This window comes from Dryobates pubescens, chromosome 17, assembly GCF_014839835.1.
Source record: "Dryobates pubescens isolate bDryPub1 chromosome 17, bDryPub1.pri, whole genome shotgun sequence".
Lineage (NCBI taxonomy): Eukaryota > Metazoa > Chordata > Aves > Piciformes > Picidae > Dryobates > Dryobates pubescens.
In genome coordinates, this window is record NC_071628.1 from 888,824 (window position 1) to 908,092 (window position 19,269).

Consider the following 19,269-nt stretch of genomic DNA (forward strand, 5'->3'; position numbering starts at 1 on the left):
TATTTATTTGTCAGCGCTATAATAACTCTATCTCAAAATGTTTTAATTAGGTATTGCATATAAGAATACAGAACTGGAACTGAAAATCAGCTATGTAACACACTCTAATGTCTTAGAAACTGTTATATTGTTGGTAAGGAGCTTGAGACATTTAAATAGAATTGCTGGATATTTTCGTAACCAAGTACAATACAGTATTTAAAAAAATAAAATGGAAAAGACCCATTCAGGTGCACACTGAACAGGGAACAAACTGTTCCCTGCTAGGGAACAAACAAAATACTCCCCCCTGAAGTACCCGGTCACAAACGCCCGTCTCCGCAGGTGGAGAAACCCGAAATGACTGGAGACAGGTCTCGGAGGGAAACACACCGAAAGCAGGATTTCCTCACAAAATAGCCTTTCCCGTGAAGTAAAACGTGTGCCGAATAGGTAGAAGCTCAGATTCAATACTTCTCAGTCCACTATCAATAATCTCAATATTTTGAGTGCTTCCTCATCCTTTCTTCTTTTTTAGAAAAAGGAGAATCAAAAATATGCATAAATTACTGAGCAGACTTCACTACAGAGTCCTTTCAGAACCACTGCCCATCATTATCATCGTCTTCCTCCTCATGGTCCAGATAGAGAAGAGCAACTTTCTTTTCATCAGAAATTACTGACCTTTGGTCTACCATTCTTTGCATCTGTACACTTTGATCAAAGTATGACTTTTTCACTACATTTTCACCGTGGTCTTGAGCAAAACTGGAGAGGACATAGCCACCACTTCTGTTTTCACTTTCTACAATCCGGTCGCTTGCAACTACGATCTGTGGCTGACCAACAGAAGGGTCTTGCTTTTGGGTTACAAGCATTGTTGCTTGCTCTCCACATTCTACTGTGGATATTCCACCCATATTGGAAACATCCATTTGAAAAGCAAAAGATCCTTCCTTGGATCCTACTTTAATGTGCTTTACAGACTTACTGCTCTCAGATGACTCTTCTATTTGTGGAAGATCTATGTGTTCAGAGATGGGCCCCTGGTAGATGATTTTTTCAGCTGTCATAAACTCTTGGGGACCCAGCTGAATGTGTCTGATTGAACTTTCTGTTTGTGAGAAGTCTCTAGTGTCACTGACTTCCACTTTGCCAGAAATTGGTCCTTGAAAGATAACTTGCTCAGTACGAATCTCTTTTGGGCCTAATCTGAAGTGCCTCATTGATCTGCTGACATCCACAGACCCTTCTGCCTGAGGCAGACTACCTGAGCTATTGAGCTCCACAGAGCCTGAAACAGGCCCTTCAAACAAAACTTCTTCAGTTATTTGTCTTGATCCTACTGTGACACGTCTTGTGGACCTGTTGAAGTCTGTTGAAAACTTCTGGGAAAGATTTCCAGAATCAATCTCTTCTACAGTGGTAGTAATAGGGCCTGTGAAAATTACTTCTTCTGTGGTTTGGATTTCATTAGGACCCAGTTTATAATGCCTCACAGATCGGCTAAACTCTGACGATCCTTCTGTCTGGACAACGTCTTCTGCAGCACTGAGCTCCAGGGTTTCAGAACCAGGCCCTTCATACATGATCTGCTCAAATCTCTGAGCTTCTGCTGGACCAACCTGAATATGCCTTACAGATGTGGCCTCATCAGCTGATTGTGCCGAGTGAGAGAATTCCCCAAAATCTGCAGCTTCCAAAACAGAACTGTCATAAATGACTTTTTCAGAGGCATGATACCCTGCACCACCACTCCTCCTCACTGTAGATGAGTTATAGATTTCTTCACTGATGTCACCTCTACCATCCACAACTCTCTCCAAGCTCTCTTTTGTCATGGAGTGCAGCGTTGCCTTCTCCTTCTCACCTGCAATCACTTCATCAAGTTGAGCTACATCAAGTTCATCAGTATTAAGGGTCTGTGACAGATTGACCTCAGCAACAATTGTCACCATGCCACCCTCCTCTTTCTGATCAACCTTTTTGATATCAAATTCTAAGCTGCTAGAGTCAGCTTGATTTTGTTTTGTCAATGCAGACAACTCTTCTTTCACACTTTCTGGGAGACTGCCCTCCAGCTTCTCCAAAGCTTCCTTCAATTGATGTTTAGGGTCCTTTGTTTCCTTTGATAAAAGCCCTTTTATTGAAGTCTGAAATTCATGAGGAATTTTAATTTCTTTTTCAATAACAACAGATTCAACATGGGATGATTCCCCATCAGGATGCTCTTTTAAAATATGGGCACTTGCTTCCTCCCCTACTACTTGGTATGTTTCTTCTTCTTCGTCTCTCTTACTTTGCGTACCTTGCAAAAATTCGTCTTGCCAAGAATATTTAATAGTTGACTCTTCTTCTATATGAATTTGCCCATACACTGAGTCGTCCTCTTTTTCATCAGTAATAGGATAATCATCAGGAACTGATACAAAATACTTCTGTTCAACAGGCGAGTCATCTTCCTCGGTTACTTCCTCCACATGAGCGAAGCTCTCCTGGCGTTCTTTCTTCTTCTTAACATCTTCGTATGTAAACGTTACTTCCTCCTCGTCACCGTACCGCCTCTCTCTCTCACGGTCCGTATCTTCCACTTCTTCTACTTCAAAAGGCGTTGAAAGTTCAGTCCTTTCATCGGTGGCATCATCCAGCATCTCCTCTACAATCTCAACCTTAACAGATGCATTCTTTCCGCCCTCATTTCCTTTCAAGCCATGATGTACTATATCTTCTATCTCCTCTTTGGAAGGAGTTCCCACAACACCCTCTCGAATCACCTTTCTAACATCCTGGTTTGATAGACCTCCTACATCACCTTTATCAGAAATATCTATGTTTTCCTGTATTTGAGACTGCACTGTGATCTCAGTCTTCATTTTCCCATCGTCTGGTTGTTCTTTCTTATTAAAATAGGTCACTTTGGTGTCTGTTGAGATTTGTGAACTAGAAGACTGTGTAAAGCTTTTAAGAATGTCAGCAACAATATTCTCTGCTATGTTTTCAGTTGATTTGGTTCCCATTTTATGACTGCTCTCAGTAATTTCTTCTTCATCTTTCAGACTGGATTCTGCTTCTGAACCACTCACTTTGGGAATTTCAGCAGGCTTAGTTATGTGCTCATCTGTTTCTCTTCCCATGGAGGTTTTAACACCTTGTAACCTCATTCCTCTATTACTCTCAGATTCTTGGTGGGGAGCAGGCTTTTCAAGACTGATGGGTATCTCAATGCCTTCTTCGCTTCTTGAGTCTAAGGTCACACGTTTATCTTTGTTTGATTTGCTTTGCAAAGTTTCTGCATGAGAAATGCCACTCTCTGTTAACTTCTGGTTGATGACTTCCTCACGGATATACTTTTTCTGCTCAGTCTTCCTTCCAAAATCAGCATTTATTTCTTCTATCAAAGATCTCTCATCCATTTTCTTTTTCTCCTCCCTTGTTTGTTTCTCTAGCTTATCTTTTTCTTTCAGCAGAGATGTTTTCTCTTCAGATGGTTTGCTTCCTTCTCTTATTTCTCTTACTGTGGTCTGAGTTTCAGTTATGGTTTCTTCATATTTAGATGGTTTAAAATTGGTACTCAGCTCATAAACTGGAAATCTAGTCAAGTTTGGTTTTGTTGTACTTCCAGAAACCCCTGGCTTTGTGTCAGGCTTGTGGTCTTTGTCTGCTCTTCCAGCAGAGCCTTTTGAAAATGATACTGTGGAGGAAGTTGTGATTTCTGTTTTCTTTCTTTCTGGAATTGTCTTCTGCTGCATTTCAGTGCTCTTCCAGCTACTGGAGGCTGGAGTAAATGTTCTGAATTCTTTGTGGTCTGCTACAATCCTTTCATCCTTTTTAACAGTCGTTGAGGGATGAAATCCTGAACCAAGTACATCTCTTCCAGGAGCTCTTCCACTAGCTGTTGTCTGGTATCCAGCCTGTGTTGATTGAACTGAATAACGTGCAGAACTGCTAGTGTTTGTCAGTGGCATCCTATGTCTTGTATCAGTGATCCTGATAGCTGGTGAAGCTTTATTTCTATTTCTTTCTTGGTAAGTAGAGTAAATATCAGTGTAGTTATATGAAGTGTTTATAATATCTGCAGAAAGAGCATAGGGAACATTAAAATAATGGCTTGTACTGCAAATACTATTAAATAAAGGGCATGAACTAAGCAATTTTATACTAAGTGTTTGAAGGAAATAATGGCTTCATTTTCAGTGGAGCTTTGTAAAGGCATTCCTGCAGGTTCTGCATGATAATTAAGTCCATGCATAAATTATATTAAAACTACAAGCAAAGCTATTTGAGAAGTTGCAAATTCTTGCCAATTTTACCATTTCTGAGTTCCTGGCCATTACAGCCTTACTTAAGAATTACACCTTTTGTATTTATATTAATGGTAATTTACATTTATAACTTCCTATTGAATAAAGTATGCTAATGTCCTAAGCTTGGGGGTTTTGCTTTATTAGTTAATGTGGCCTGAAGTTTCTCAGTTCCTATTGAGAATTAGTGGCATACATGCCACCACATACTGGAAACACAAATGCAACCCTTCAAAACTACAAGATACAACAAGGGATAAAAATAAAGAACCTTTTAGGCTGTTTTAATAAAACATACCCAAAATCACTGTCTGGCTCTCAGACCAACCAGCTCCACACAACTCAAATCTCCTACTCAAATCTCCTCTGACTTTTGGTATTATTTCCTGGTCTGTGGTACCCACACATTGTTAAACTCAAAGGCATTATTGAGACCAGTTCTGCTATTAATAACAATGGCCCTAGCAGTCAGATCAAAGGCCCATCCTTTCTAGTATCCTGTTTATAGTAGCCAACATAGATACATAGGGAAGAGTATGTAAGAACAGGGCAAGTAAATAGTGATACTTCCCTGGTACACTCTCACAGCCTCCAGAGACTTGCAGCTCCTAAGATAGAAATGGTATCTTTATGTTCAGGAAGTCTTTGCTTTTTCCTTCATTGCTCTGCTACATTTTCTCTTCATACCCAGGTAAACTTTTTAACACTCACAATGGCTCATGATGAATTCCGCAGTTTCAACTACATGTTTTGTTAAATACCTCTTGCTTTATACTTCAAAACTCTCTTAATATCTATGGGCATCTGAAAGTTCTTGCACTATGGGATCCAGGAAACATCCCTACTTACCTTCTCCACCTGAGCCATGAGTTTATAAATCATCTCATATAAAATAGCACTATGTTGATTTAAAACATTAACACTCAAAGACACTTTGCAATACATGGACTAGAAGTATTCTTCAGGAGCGCTTATAACACAATAGTTTCCAGTTACATTTAATTTCATTCAACATCCATTTTTTTACCTTGAGGTAATTTCCTTTCATACTGATCTCTCCATGTAATAACCCACTGGTTGCTCTCCCCTTCTAACAAAGCTCTGCAAAACACATAAAAGGGCATTCCATTAAAATATTGGGAAGAATAATCATAATATTTGACATTCATAAGCCTCAGAAATTGAAATAATTATCCTGCATTTGGGTCAGATCTTGAGTAATTTTCACACCCCATGTTATTTTATGAGGGAATGAGAAACCCTTATCTTCCAGTTTGTGAGATCAAGGCGATAAACTTACAGGAGCTGATAGCAGCAAATACAGTACAGTGGGATCAAATCAAACAGATATTCAGTAAAGCTTTCCCAGAGAAACACATGGAGGTGTTTTCATAAAGAAAAGGCAAAAATGAAAATAAGATACCTGCAAGCAAACAGTTAACAGCTTTCCTGCTGGCAATATGGTACCAGGGAGCTGTGACAGCTAGGATTTGTAAGCTCTGTGCTTTTCAAATGGAAACTGAAGTATTAATTCTACTGTCAATCACTGCCTAATGCTGGAGGAAAAACCTTACAGTAGTAAAGTAACTATTCCAAATTCTGTTCAGTTGGTAATCAAGACAACATATCTTAAAACAAAAGACTAGGAAAATTCTTTGTGACAGAAACTGCTTGGCTTCTTTTAATGATGTCCCTTATTTGTCCCCTGTCGCTCAGCCTTCCATTCTTGCTTTTATTGTAGTGCTGGAAGATACTCCCGAGGTACATTTCCCACAGAGATGAGCATAACTGAGGGGCAAAACACTTTTAGGAGCGATTGCTCTGCATGACGAATAATCAAATACACACAGAGCATACTTCTGTCCTTTGCAGGGAAGGGAGAAAGTAGATTCTCTAGGATTATTCAACTGCTCTTAAAACAAGCAAGCAAACAAAAACCACCCACCAAAAAACCCCACAACAAAAATGATAGCTTCTTCCATATACCATGTACAAAAAGTAGACATTAGGGTGATCTTAATGAATTGTAGAGGTTTTAGAGTCAGTTATCTGAATTACTGATAAATTCTCCCTCCCTTCCCTCCTGTGGTATACTAGTACTGTCTGCTCAGCCTTTTATCAGAGCAGGAAGGAAAAAAAAGGAGGCAGTTTATTCTTTTTTCTGCTTTCACAGGGACAATCTATGTTATCCCAAAACATGCTGCTCAACTGCAGCATTCTGGTGCAACAGCCTAGACATTTTATGGCAGGTTCTTCCATATGCAATGGAATGCTGTAAACCCTGCAGTAACTTTGGTGGGCTTATATTCACTTCTGCTAGTGAGACAGCCATTTCAGCATTTCCCCCTTTGAAAGAAAACCAGATGTTTTGCACTGATAACATGCAGCTGCAACACCAAAGTTGTTAAGAGTAAAGCTGGAGGATTATGATAACCAAGGCTGCTGACTCCCTTGGGTGAGTTGTTGAATGCAATGTAGGATTGTGGTATAAACATATTTGGCTGGGCATTGCTGTCCAAGTTAACAAAGCAGGCATTTTAAATGCAGATGAAATATTCTATAAGCAATTGGAGGCTGTCTCAAGATCATCAGATCTTGTCCTTGTAGGTGACTTCAACCTGCCAGATATCTGCTGGGAACTTAATTCAGCAGAGAGAAGGCAGTCCAGAAGATTCCTGGAGCGCATGGAGAACAGCTTCCTGATGCAGCTGATAAGTGAGCCTACCAGGGGTCAGGCTCTGCTTGACCTGCTGCTCTCCAAAAGAGAAGGGCTGGTGGGAGATGTGACGGTGGGAGGCTGTCTAGGGTGCAGTGACCACAAGATAGTGAAGTTTTCGTGTGGTCTACTTTATGTAAAGGGTGAGTCTGGCATTCAACAAATCCAAGTGCCGGGTGCTGCACTTTGGCCACAGCAACCCCATGCAGAGCTACAGGCTGGGGTCAGAGTGGCTGGAGGGCTGCCAAACAGAAAGGGAACTGGGGGTACTGATTGACAGCCACCTAAACATGAGTCAGCAGTGTGCCCAGGTGGCCAAGAAGGCTAATGGCATCCTGGCCTGCATCAGGAATAGTGTGGCCAGCAGGGAAGTCATTGTGCCCCTGTACTCTGCACTGGTTAGGCCACACCTTGAGTCCTGTGTCCAGTTCTGGCCCCCTCAGTTTAAGAAGGACATCGAGACACTTGAACGTGTCCAGAGAAGGGCAACAAGGCTGGGGAGAGGCCTTGAGCACAGCCCTGTGAGGAGAGGCTGAGGGAGCTGGGGTTGTTTAGCCTGGAGAAGGGGAGGCTCAGGGGAGACGTTATTGCTGTCTACAACTACCTGAAGGGTGGTTGTAGGCAGGAGGGAGTTGGTCTCTTCTCCCAGACAACCAGCACCAGAACAAGAGGACACAGTCTCAAACTGCACCAGGAGAAGTTTAGGCTGGAGGTGAGGAGAAAGTTCTTCACTGAGAGAGTCATTCGCCATTGGAATGTGCTGCCCAGGGAGGTGGTGGAGTCACTGTCCCTGGAGATGTTCAAGAGGGGATTGGACATTGCACTTGGGGCCATGGTTTAGTCATGAGGTCTGTGGTGACAGGTTGGACTTGATGATCTTTGAGGTCTCTTCCAACCTTGGTGATTCTGTGAAATGTCACCTGTAGATTTAACACTCCCCATAGGTGAACACTTTGGAAGATTTGATGCTTCTTTTGATTTCTAACGAGCTCTAGATTCAGTAGCACAATGCTACATCAGCAAAACATCATTACTAAGGTTTTCTTTGTGATCATGGATTTGCTTAGGTTCAGAAGAAAAGCCAGGTTAGAGTTACCGAACATATTTACAGGTCACTATCCCACTTCAAACAGGCTCCGATGGACACCTCCACTTGTCTCTCTTTTTTTTAATATTACACTTACAAAAGTAAAAGCAATTTATCTTGCTTCCTGTTAAAAGAGGCTTCACAGGAATTAGATGACTACAAAACATACAATTGGTCCCAAGACCAAATCCCTGATCTCTTGAAGTTCTTGAGCACCACACAAATTGCTCTGACAGCCATGCTCTAGAAACTAGCGGTGACACTGCAGAAACTTAAGGAGCTGGCAATGAAAGTGTTAATCGTGACGAAGGAAATCAGGAATGTGGGAAGTCTGACTAAGGATTTCTGGCTGCAGTTAAAACAACAGTTGTTCAGTTGCTGCAGCAACGTATGATGTCACTAAAAATAAGCTCCAAGAGCTAACTGTATATGGCAAAGGGCAACAGGACACAGAGAAGCTGGATCTGACATATTACTACTGAAAATACACTCTTGGAAAATGAAAGGCAAAGCTTTGTGAAACCTCTATGAAACTGAATCAGTGTTACACTGTACAATGGAGTATGCTATGTATGACTTCAGGCTTATCAGATAAGAAAATGTGATGCTGACTGAGGCTTTATAAACTAGCATGATAAACTGTAATGTGCTGAGCTGGCTTGGAAGTCAGGAAACTCAGGTGACATTCCATAGCTTCAGTTTATGCAAGCCAGTTTGCTTCTCTGTTCCTTTACATCCTTTACATCATTTAAAGTATAACCTCCTTGGGGGTGAGGACTGTTTCTAAACTTAGCCTGCCTGAAGAACAGGCTGTTAATCTCAACTGTGTGAACTCAAGTATTCACAGCAATAACAAAAAGCATTCCTCCAGGCAGCACTCTTAGAGAAGAAAAAAAAGCCATGTCAGCTACTTCTTGGAAATCAGATCCCAAATGACATATACAGACATTGTCTAGATACTTGGTGTAAGCATTGCCAGAAAACACTCCAACTGCTCTCCTACACCTTTAACTCATCTCATTATTAATGTCATTTATCTAAAGTTAGCAGTGACATGCGACTCAGCCTGAAGCCCAGCAGTGTGCCAGACAACAGAAATCACCAGTCTATGGAAGCACATCGATGAGATAAAGTAGTTGGGGTGGGGAGAGAGAAGTTATCAAAGGAAAAAGAGATGCAGTGCAAATATTACCATGGTCATTCACAACAGCAGTGACTTTGTTTCAACTACAGAAAAAAAAACCACCACCACTCTCAGGAAAGGAGCTGTAAAACAAACCAGCCAACCCTAAGGAAAGGAGCTGTAAAACAAGCCAACCAACCCTAAGGAAAGGAGCTGTAAAACAAACCAACCAACCCTAACAACACTCTCAGCAGAAAGCAGAACAGAGGAAGCGCTTTTAGGAGTACAGGCCACTCCACCACAGGATGGGAGGACAATGCCTCTGTCAAGGATAACAGGTAACTGTTATTCTCTAGATGTAGAAAACTCAGAATGTTCTCAAAATAAAACAAATGGTATTGGATAGTAAAAGTTGTAAAGAGGACATGAAGAAACTGGCTGGAAAAGCTGTGGTGGGTAGCTGAGAAGGCCTTAATGCTGATGATGACTTCTTGAGAGGAAGGCATGGAAAGGGTCGGAAGAAGTGCTGATGGAGCAAACCAGTAGAAAGCAGCTTAGGAAGTATGCCTGACAAGCATGCTAAGAGATTCTAACAATGACCATGACAACAACAACAAAGAGGGGCAGGGGAAAATACAGTTTCTTAGTCTCCACTGCTTCAAAATGCATAGTGGTAATCTGGAAAGGAAACTCCATGACACTTGGATTTCAAAGTAAAAATTTCTACCCTTCAACAACAACATATTTGAGAGAGAGCAGAAAAATTATTTAACCCATGTCAGAGGATCTGGGCAGCCTCTACTATTTGAAGAGAGGAAGCTTCTGATAAATGAGAACAGTTTGATAGCAATTCTGATCCTAGGCAGATTTCCATCTCCTTTTAAATTTGAGAGTCTGACACGGTGATTTTTTTCACCACTTCTCACTGGAAATAAGCACAGTCTAAGTACTGTGGTTTTGCAGGGCTCTAAAAGCATAGAACAAAACTGCAGGACACTGGATAAATACTTATTTCCACACTGACAAAGAACTGGGAATGAAGATTCCCATGAAGTATAACTTCATGAAGCCACATGAGATACATACTCCACTTCCTGAGTGAGCCTCAGCTCCCACAGCAGGAAGGGTGAGCAAAATCAGAGAGGAAGTACATTTGGTCCTTAGGGAAGGGTGTTCCTTGCAACAATTGATTCTCCTTGTAATCCAAGAGCAGTGTTGACTAATGGAAAGAGGACTGTAGGAGTTATAAAACAGAGAAAATGCAGTTTGGGAGGTACAATGAAAGCTCCAACAAGCAGACCTGATACCACACCCTTCACCTATAACACCAAGAAGAGAGGAGATGTCAAGACCCTCATGGAAACTTCTCAATGGAAAGTTCAAGATGTTGAATTGTGTGAATAGCCTTTTGTTTTCAAGATGCATAAGCAAGGGCATATGCCAGCATCCTTCTTGAAAACATGGCTTCACATGCCCTAGTTATCACAGTAATTCTGTTACTGTGACAGTGCTAATCCCACTTTGCAGATGAATAAACCTAGGGAGAAACTTTAAGTGGCAACAGTAAAAATCACCATCAGAGCTAGTATTAAATTTAGAAGAATCAGATGTTTTATGATTCGAAGTTAACAGAATTGACACACATGGGTAAGGATCACAACTGGCTACCAACTCCACAGCTTCTCTTTTACTTGCACTGCTCTAGACACTGCTGGCTTTCCAAGGCTCACAGGGATCCCACTCCACTGTCAAACATCCCAGTACTGTCAGTCACCAGTTGATTGCAAATTATTTGTCCAACACACTGCTTGTCATTGCATCTCACCCAGAAGCCATTCTCAGCCTGTATCTTCTAGCACACAACACTCAAAGAATCCTGAACAGATCATTTTTCCTCTTTGACAAACTACAGACATCCTTTGTTCACTAGTCTGTTGTCAAGCTACTTGAGAAGTTAATCTCTCAAACCTCCTAATTTCCACTTATGTAACTGCAATTGAATTTTGTATTTCTCAATGGATTGTGTCAGTCCACACATTTCACCCATAATTCAGCTGCTGCCATCTTCATCTAGATGCTTATTGGTTCATAGCAACATGACAGCCTTAGAACACAGCACTGACACATCAGGACACTGGAGCATGTATCATGCACAACTGGTAGCACCACTGCCTGTTTAGGCAGGTGCAATATAAATAATGCACACAATATGGACAAGCTAATGACTGAGGCATAGTTCTTAAAAAGAATACAGAAGTAGGCTGACATTCCATTTTTACAAATCATTACTTTGGTCAGTAAGAATTGCACTTCTCTGCATTGGGAGATCAAGATCTATTGAACATACTGCGCTAGCTGTAGGGAAAAAGTGATCTGTACAGTAAGGTAGTATCTTTCTCCAGTTCAAGGGGTTTGATTTGTTAGGGTTTTCTTCCTTCCAAACTGCTTTTATGCCTTGTACCAACTGAAACATCTTGATTCCTCAGACAGGAGCATTACTCTAGCTTTTCAACCCCACAGCTACCAAGTGGCTGGAGATACACAGTACAGAAGATTCATTAGCAGAGATGTTGTTTGCTGTTATCTAGTATTTGATCCAAACATGTTTCTATAGCAAACTAAGGATGGAGGAACCCAGGGTGTAATCAGACTTACCTATTATCTTCCTACTATCATACAACTGAAATAAGAAAGGAGAACTCACTACTTAATCAGTGCTGCAAGCAGACACAGATTTGCACAATGTTAATAGGATTCCTATGGATTATATTGGCTTCTCTAATACATAGTTCTGGGGACAGAGGAACAGAATTCCTACTAGAGGTAGTTTTGCTCACATCAAGTTCCAGTCAGCTCTGCCCACTGGCAACTCTTAGGGTCATTACTAATAACAGTATTTTACTAGTCTTACAGTTTTCCCAGAGACATCACAGCTCCACACAGATTAACAGCCTTCTGAAGGGGTGTTACCCTCCTGACACAGCACAGTCAGGCACAGAATGGCATGGTGACCCCTGTCACAGAGCCAGCTAATAACTGACATTAGAGGTCTGATCACTAACAAACGTCAATAGATACAAGAAGTCTTGATCCAAGACTCTAAAGGTAGCTTTCTGTATTTTAAATGCTGAAAAGAGGATGGATAGAGCTCCTCTGCCTATAGAAAGGCATTTAAGTTACCCACTGATTAGACAACCGAGTATAACAGCAATTCTTACCTGTAGGTTTCAATCTCAAGGATGAGGCCTGCTTTCACCTGCAGTAATTCTTGATAGTCTTTCAGGTAATCTGTGATTGACATGGTCAGGAACTGCTTTTCCTCTTCTAGGGCATCAATTATCCTCTAAATGGAAATACTGAGTTTTAGTTTTGGAGTAACGTGAAAATATGTACATTTGAAAGTCTATTATATTAAAACATTGAATTAAAATCATCCGAGAACAATAAATCAGTATGTTCCATCACTTCAAACCCCAGAACAAATCAGCTCTATCACCTCCCCATAGGCAACCTGAAATACATAGTTACTGCAGCAGAGTTCTATGCTAAGATCTCCTTTTATGTCTTACTAAGCTAGTTAAGTATGTCAGGAAAACGCATTCAGATGTCTTGCACAAGGTTGCCAAGTACATACAGCAAGGAGTGTACACCCCTGTATGAATGTGACCTAAAGGGCACTCAGTGTCATTCGGGGAGCACAGACATGCATGCTTCAGTCATACCTGGGACCAGGAATTTTGGCAAGTCCATTACCATGAGAACCATACTTTATCAGTATTTTTAGTTGCATAGACATGAGTCCAAATCAGTTTTTTAATTCTGGCACCTGGAAATATTCATAGTGTCTAGAAGGTGAAGAATGAACTCTGGCCTGCCCACTTTAATGTGTTTTGGAAACAGAGAAAGGGACTGAGGAGCAAAAAACCACCAAAATCCAAAATTATCTGAGTTTTAACATACTCTGAAATACTGAGGATTAAATACTGAATGACTGTCCAGAACAGAAAAAGCAATGAAGATTTATGCAACAGAATACTGAGATTTGAAAGTCTCCTTCTCTGGAGATACTCAAAACCCATCTGGATGCATTCCCTAGGTGATCCTGCTTTGGCTGGAGGGAATTTGACTCAGAGATCTCTAGAGGTCCCTTCCAAACCCTAACGTTCTGTGATGTGATTTAAACAAAGACAACTGACTCTCATGTTCTCAAAAGGAACATCACAGAAAGCAAGTGCTTCAGTCACTGGTGTTACCTCTCACACGAAGGGCAAATTGTTATCTTATGGAAAAGAAGTCCTTGCCTGATAACTGAAAAGAGTTTGTTCAGTACAGACACAGACTGGAACTGGAAGCATCAGCATTAGCTGTTCAGTGTGATCCTTTCCTCACTGTCAATAGAATCTACTAACTCAGATCAATACTCCTCTGCCAGCAGATTGAGGCTAACCAAAATGCTGCAGATGACACTGTTGTGGGGGCTGAGAACACAGAAATTAAACTCAGCAAAGGCCCGATTCTGTTTTGTTCACATCACTCTGCACTATGCAAGGACACTGAACTTCACAGAGTAAAACTTCATACACGTGTACAATGCTGAACAGCCTGTTTTAGTTTGCATCCCACTAATGCTTTGCAATACAAACTGGAAAATCCAGACACTGAGAGTCGAGTTCTTTTAAACTCAAAATGCTTCATTTATATACAGCAAGCGTTCAGGTATCACACTATGAGCAGATGCATAAAAATGAAGATAGAGCAGAGGACTCTCCAGGTTAATTAATGCCAGTATGATATCCTAGGCAGGAGTAAGGTTTAAGAACTATGATCATAAAGTGCTGGCATTTTAAATATTAATAGCATTTTCTTTCTTTTTTTTTAATAAGTCAAAGTAAAAAAGCAAGCTTTATGAAGTAGGCTGCCTGCATCTTCACAGACATGTGAGGAGATCTCTCTAAACACATGAATCTATTTCTTGATTTGCAGCTGTTTTCTTAGACAGGACAAATCCTACCTATAGTCTTCAGGGTACCTAAAATTCCTGGTTTATGGCAGAAGCCAAATCATACCTGAAAAAGCACTATCAACCATCTGACAGCCACCTCCAGAGTGCAGCAGACGTATCGTCCTGTACGGTCACACAGGGCAGTAAGCAGAACCACTGGGCTTTGCAGCTCAGAAACAACAACCCTGTTCAAGAGCTGCTGCAACAGAACACCCCAAGATCAGAAGCAGAGTGCCAGGGCCTGCTTTTAAAAGGAAAAGCCTATCAAGCAAGAGCGGACAGGGTGCTATCAGAACCAGAGAAGTCAGCAAAAGGAGCAAAAGCCAGGAAAGACTGGGTCTTTATGGGACCAACCACTAAAGGTGGTAGAGTTCCAACACAAACCATGAAGCGATTCTGGTGTTTGCTACCTACTCGATTAAACACGGGGAACTAACCTATAGATGTGCATGCACATGGTAAAGAGAGCTTCGCAACACACAAGTCTTGCTGCAGTCCCAGAAGAATCCATATAGTGGACTAGAGAGTGTGTGGATTTCGGAAAACCACACATCTATCACGCCTATCTAAAGGCACAGCAACATCAGTCCTTCACACCCAGCTTCTGCAGTCTGAGTTTGAAAAGCCACCATGATTCCACCCAGTGGATCTGGAGTGCACTCAAGATCCAAAAGTCTGAGTTAATGATTCCCATAAGGGGATACATAACTCTGTCAGCTGTGTAATAGCTCCAAAGGAATTCATTCCAGCAGGAGCAGACACTATATAGGCTGGATGGCAGACAGCCACTCATCTGGCCTTCCAGTCACTGATGCTTAAACATTATGCAGAAGACAACTGGGTCTAAGTCCCATTTCCAAGCATGCCAAAAATACATAAACCATTTTGGCAAAATTCAGGAGGTTGCAAGCTGACAAACTTACATTTTGCAGAAGATAACCTATATTGGTGCAGCTCTGTTTACTTCACATAGGGCTCTCCTGGAAAGATTTGTTTCTCTACCACATCATTACCATGCCCCCCAAATCCCAGTGATGTCCTGATAGAACTAACTGAATAGAAGTGATTTTCTCACTCTTCAGACATTCCTTTCCAGGCAGCAGTGGGAAATTTTAGGAGGGCAATAAAGGGAAAAGAATTTACTTGGGCTGTCCAAGCTGCAGCTACTCAGGGAGTAAAGAGGGGAATCCAGGCTCCAGCTCTTTCCATATGGTACTATTTACCAACCCCATAGTTTATTCCACAGCTCAGCATGGGGGGAACTGACACTCTTCTGCATTTTGCCAGCTAAAAACCAGTACACCAAAAAAAAAAAGGCATTTTACATATTAGTATTATATTTTCATTTGACAAAATTCTATTCTTCTTCTCTGGAACTCACAATACTGACAAAGGAACAGATCCTAAATCCACTGTATTAATGAAAAGTATCTGCCTCATTTCATAGCAGCAGGATGAGCCATGGCCACTTTTACATCCCAAAATTCAAGGCCTTCTCCAATCACTGACAGTTGTTGCACAAGTATTCTCACAGCACATGGCTAAAATGAGGGAAATAAGGACTGCTGAATTCAGGACCAGTGAAAATTTTCCAAACAATGCATGATTCACAGCTTGCATGGTTCAGCTGAATTGTAACTCCAAACACATAATTCTGTGTAACACTGCTGAAGGCTCTAGTAAGGATAAGGAGAGTGCAGGAGAGAAAGAGGGACATATAAGGAGACTGGATGATATATGGAAAATATGAATAAATCTAATTGCCATAGCAGCTGCAATGAACAAGAATCACTCGACTTAAATCTGCACACACATAATTTCTCTGTGACACCTTACAGTAAATAAGCATGAAACAGATGCTCTTTAAAGAGCAGCTTAAAACCCATGCTGAACATACTTGGACCAATACAAGAAATAATGAAGAAAAATGGCTTTGATCACAAGACTGAGACCTGAAATAGCTAATTCTACACATTTTTCTTTCTGGATGTGAGCAGAAGATAATCTTATTTCTCATCTAGAGCAGACTGGCTACTAGAAAAGACCTTTCTCATTAAAACCCAAACATTTTAAATATGGAACTATTCAGAAGTTATATACCATGATATAATTTCCACCAGAACTTAAATATTCTCTAGATATATGTTCAAAGATAAGGCAGCTCACATGGTTTCAGGCTGGCTATCAAAGCACCTTTTCCTTCTTGTATTACTAGGATTTGTTCCTGTAAAATCCAAAGCATGCCAAAAGCTCATGAGAGTAAACCGAGTTTGGTAGATTGGTATCAAAGTAACAATCCATTTTTAAGTATTGAAGCAGGGCAATTCGAGGGCATGCATTGATTTTCATCATCTGACTGATGCAACAGGTCACGCTCCCTCCACTCGCTCTTCTGAACAAAATTCTTCAAAAGTACAGGCTCAGAGACATACCCTGGTACAAAACCAACTTATGTACCTTAATACAGGTAAAATAAATTCAGAAGGGTTGTTTTTTCTTCTTTGTGTTTTCACCTAGCCTTGACTCGTGGACAGATTTAATTAATGAGATTCACACATAACCTCTCCTAAAGCTTTGGAAGCATTTACATGTATCATTGGAAGAATGAATTGCCCTGTCAAAAATGAAAACGTTTATTTAAAAGTTAAAAGCCTTTCTGATTACTTCTTACATACCTATTCTGCCTCAGTTCACAGCATCTGCAAACTATGCAGCTTGCAAACAATCCAGCCAAGTACAAAAGCCAGGCACACACAGAGCAACAGGTCCTGGTCCTGTCCCAGCTGCCAGCACCTCCATAATCTACCAGGGCTGTTGGACACAATGTGATCATTAGCACACGGGGTTCAGACAAACACCAAGCTCCAGCACAGTGTTAATAAAAGGTCTAACAATAAACAAAAGAAATGTTGCCCTCAGGAAATCGATCGATGGCCTGGATGATCTAATGTGCGCTCTCCACTCCGAATGCGATGAACTGATATTTTGCTGTTCGGGCGGCTGCTGATCTGTTCAGACGCGCAGGGTGATTACACGTCGCTATACCGAACGTTTTCCTGACAGCAAGCAAATCCTCAGCTAAAGATGCTGTAACCTTCTACTCAACAACTCCGAACAGCCACCTCGAACAGATACCAGTCACCTACATCATTAGTTTCACTCCCTCTCTACTCAATTGTCTGTAGCACAGTAAGGACCCTTCCCGCCTTTAAGCAACTCAAAGTTTCCTTAACTACACTGTGGCAATAAGCTCTTCTCTAGGCACATGTGTAAAGCTGGAAGAAAACTCAGATAATTTCTCTGATCAAGACAGCTCATCCTCAAGTCTCAGGCTAGGAGGGAAACTTCATGTCCCATCACACAGGGACTCGGTTCACCTGCTCCCAGGGACTGCTCCATCACCCATGTGCTCGTGCCAAGCCTGGCAAGCCTGTGTGCCAGCTCCATGCTCTAGGCTACTTCGGGAAGGGCGCACCTGTCACCAGAAAGATGTCCGTAAGGTCACCCTCTCCCTTTTGCTCCCCACTCGCCGCACCCAGATCTTCTCGAACGAAGCAGTGAGTCTCAAAGGGACTCCGTGCTCCACCCAGAGAAGAGCTCAGCAGCCACAAGCCTTTGCTGGACGGTCTCTTCTACCTTAGGGAAATCCTACTGCAAGAAGGCAAAGTAGGGCGAGAAGTCAGAGGTCCGTCCCTCAGCAGAGGGAGCAGGAGGGATAGAAGTTCAAGGGAGGGGCGGACCATGGGAAACGGACTCACATCTCACGATGGGCCAAACCTGAAGGGGAAAAGCCAGTTGGGAGAGTGGAAGAAGACTCAGAGGAGCACCAAAGAAGCGGCACGGCTAGAAAGCTCCGCGAGAGGGCCAAGAGAGACCCGGGACCGTCCCGACGCGGCGGCCAGGCCCCGGCACGCACCTGGTACTCCTCCACCTCGGCACCGTGGCGGTCCTGCAAGGCGAGCAGCTCCTGTTCCAGCCGCTCCCGGAGCTCGCACAGCTCCTGGCCCTGGCGGTGGAGATCCTCCAGGTGCTGGCGGCACTGCCGGCTCTCCTCCCGCAAGAGCTCCAGGTTCTCCTGGCTTCGCTGCGCCTCCTGCTCCTGCAGCACTTGCAACTGCTCCTGGTAGCGCAGGAGAGTCTCCCGGCAGCTCTGACTGAGTAGCACCTCGTAGGTCTCCTCGAGCTCCTCCAGGCTCAGCCCGGCCAAGGGCGGTGGCAAAGCGGCCAGGTCCATCCGTAGCTCCCGCATCTCCAGAGCCTCCCGCCTCTGCCGCTCCGCCAGGTGCCCATGCTCGGCCTGCAGCTGCAGTAGCAACTCCTCCAGGTCGACGCACTCGACCCTCAGCCGCTCCAGCAGCTGCCGTTGCCCGGCCAGTTCGGGCTCCAGCCGGCGCCGCATCGCCAGCACCTCGGCGCCCAGCAGTTGCAACTGCTCCAGCTCACGCCGCAGCCCGTCCCGCTCCATCTCCGCTTCCAGCTTCGCCCGACTCAGTTCTTCCAGCTGCATCCGCAGCCAGGCCAGCTCCTCTTCGGGCACCCGCAGCCCGATCAGCTCCTGTTCCCTCAGCTCCGCCAACTCCCGCGCCAGAAAGCGGTTCTCTTCCTCCAACTCCCGCACGCGGGACACGAACACCCGCAGCCGGGAGTTGAGGTCCCGCAGCTCCCTTTTCTCGTCATATTCCACTTCCCAGCGCCGCCACATCTTGCCCGGGACAGCAAGGTCGGGACCGCGGCGGCCCCTGCGCTCCCAGCCCTGCAGAGCTGCCGCCTTCCCGCGGGACCCTGCGCGAGGCTCTGCGCGCCGCTCCCGCGGCCGGCCCCGCCCTACCGGGCCCGGGCCCCGCCCCGCGCTCGCACCGCTGCCCTGCGGCGCCCCCTGACGGGGTTTTAGCGCTTCCCGCCAAGCTGCTGCCAAAGGGGAACGGAGGCCGACCCAGGGACGGAGCGCGGCCTAGGGACAGAGCCCCACCTAGGGGCAGAGCCCGGCCTAGGGAGCGTAGGAGCCCGTCAGGATCATTGAGCTCAATTCCCATAAACCCCAGGGCAAAACCCATGAGCTGA

General features: G+C 43.4%; 1 protein-coding gene across 1 annotated transcript; it reads right to left on the reverse strand.

Moving 5' to 3' along the window:
* Positions 1-414: 414 nt before the first annotated feature.
* On the reverse strand, positions 415-18,948 carry SYNM (synemin). Its single transcript, XM_054169100.1, has 4 exons — positions 18,125-18,948; positions 12,425-12,549; positions 5,308-5,381; positions 415-4,051 (listed from the first exon to the last, which is right to left on the reverse strand). Exons 1-4 carry the CDS (start codon positions 18,908-18,910, stop codon positions 576-578), a joined length of 4,461 nt encoding a protein of 1,486 aa, XP_054025075.1. The 5' UTR covers positions 18,911-18,948; the 3' UTR covers positions 415-575.
* Between the last annotated feature and the right edge of the window lie 321 nt (positions 18,949-19,269).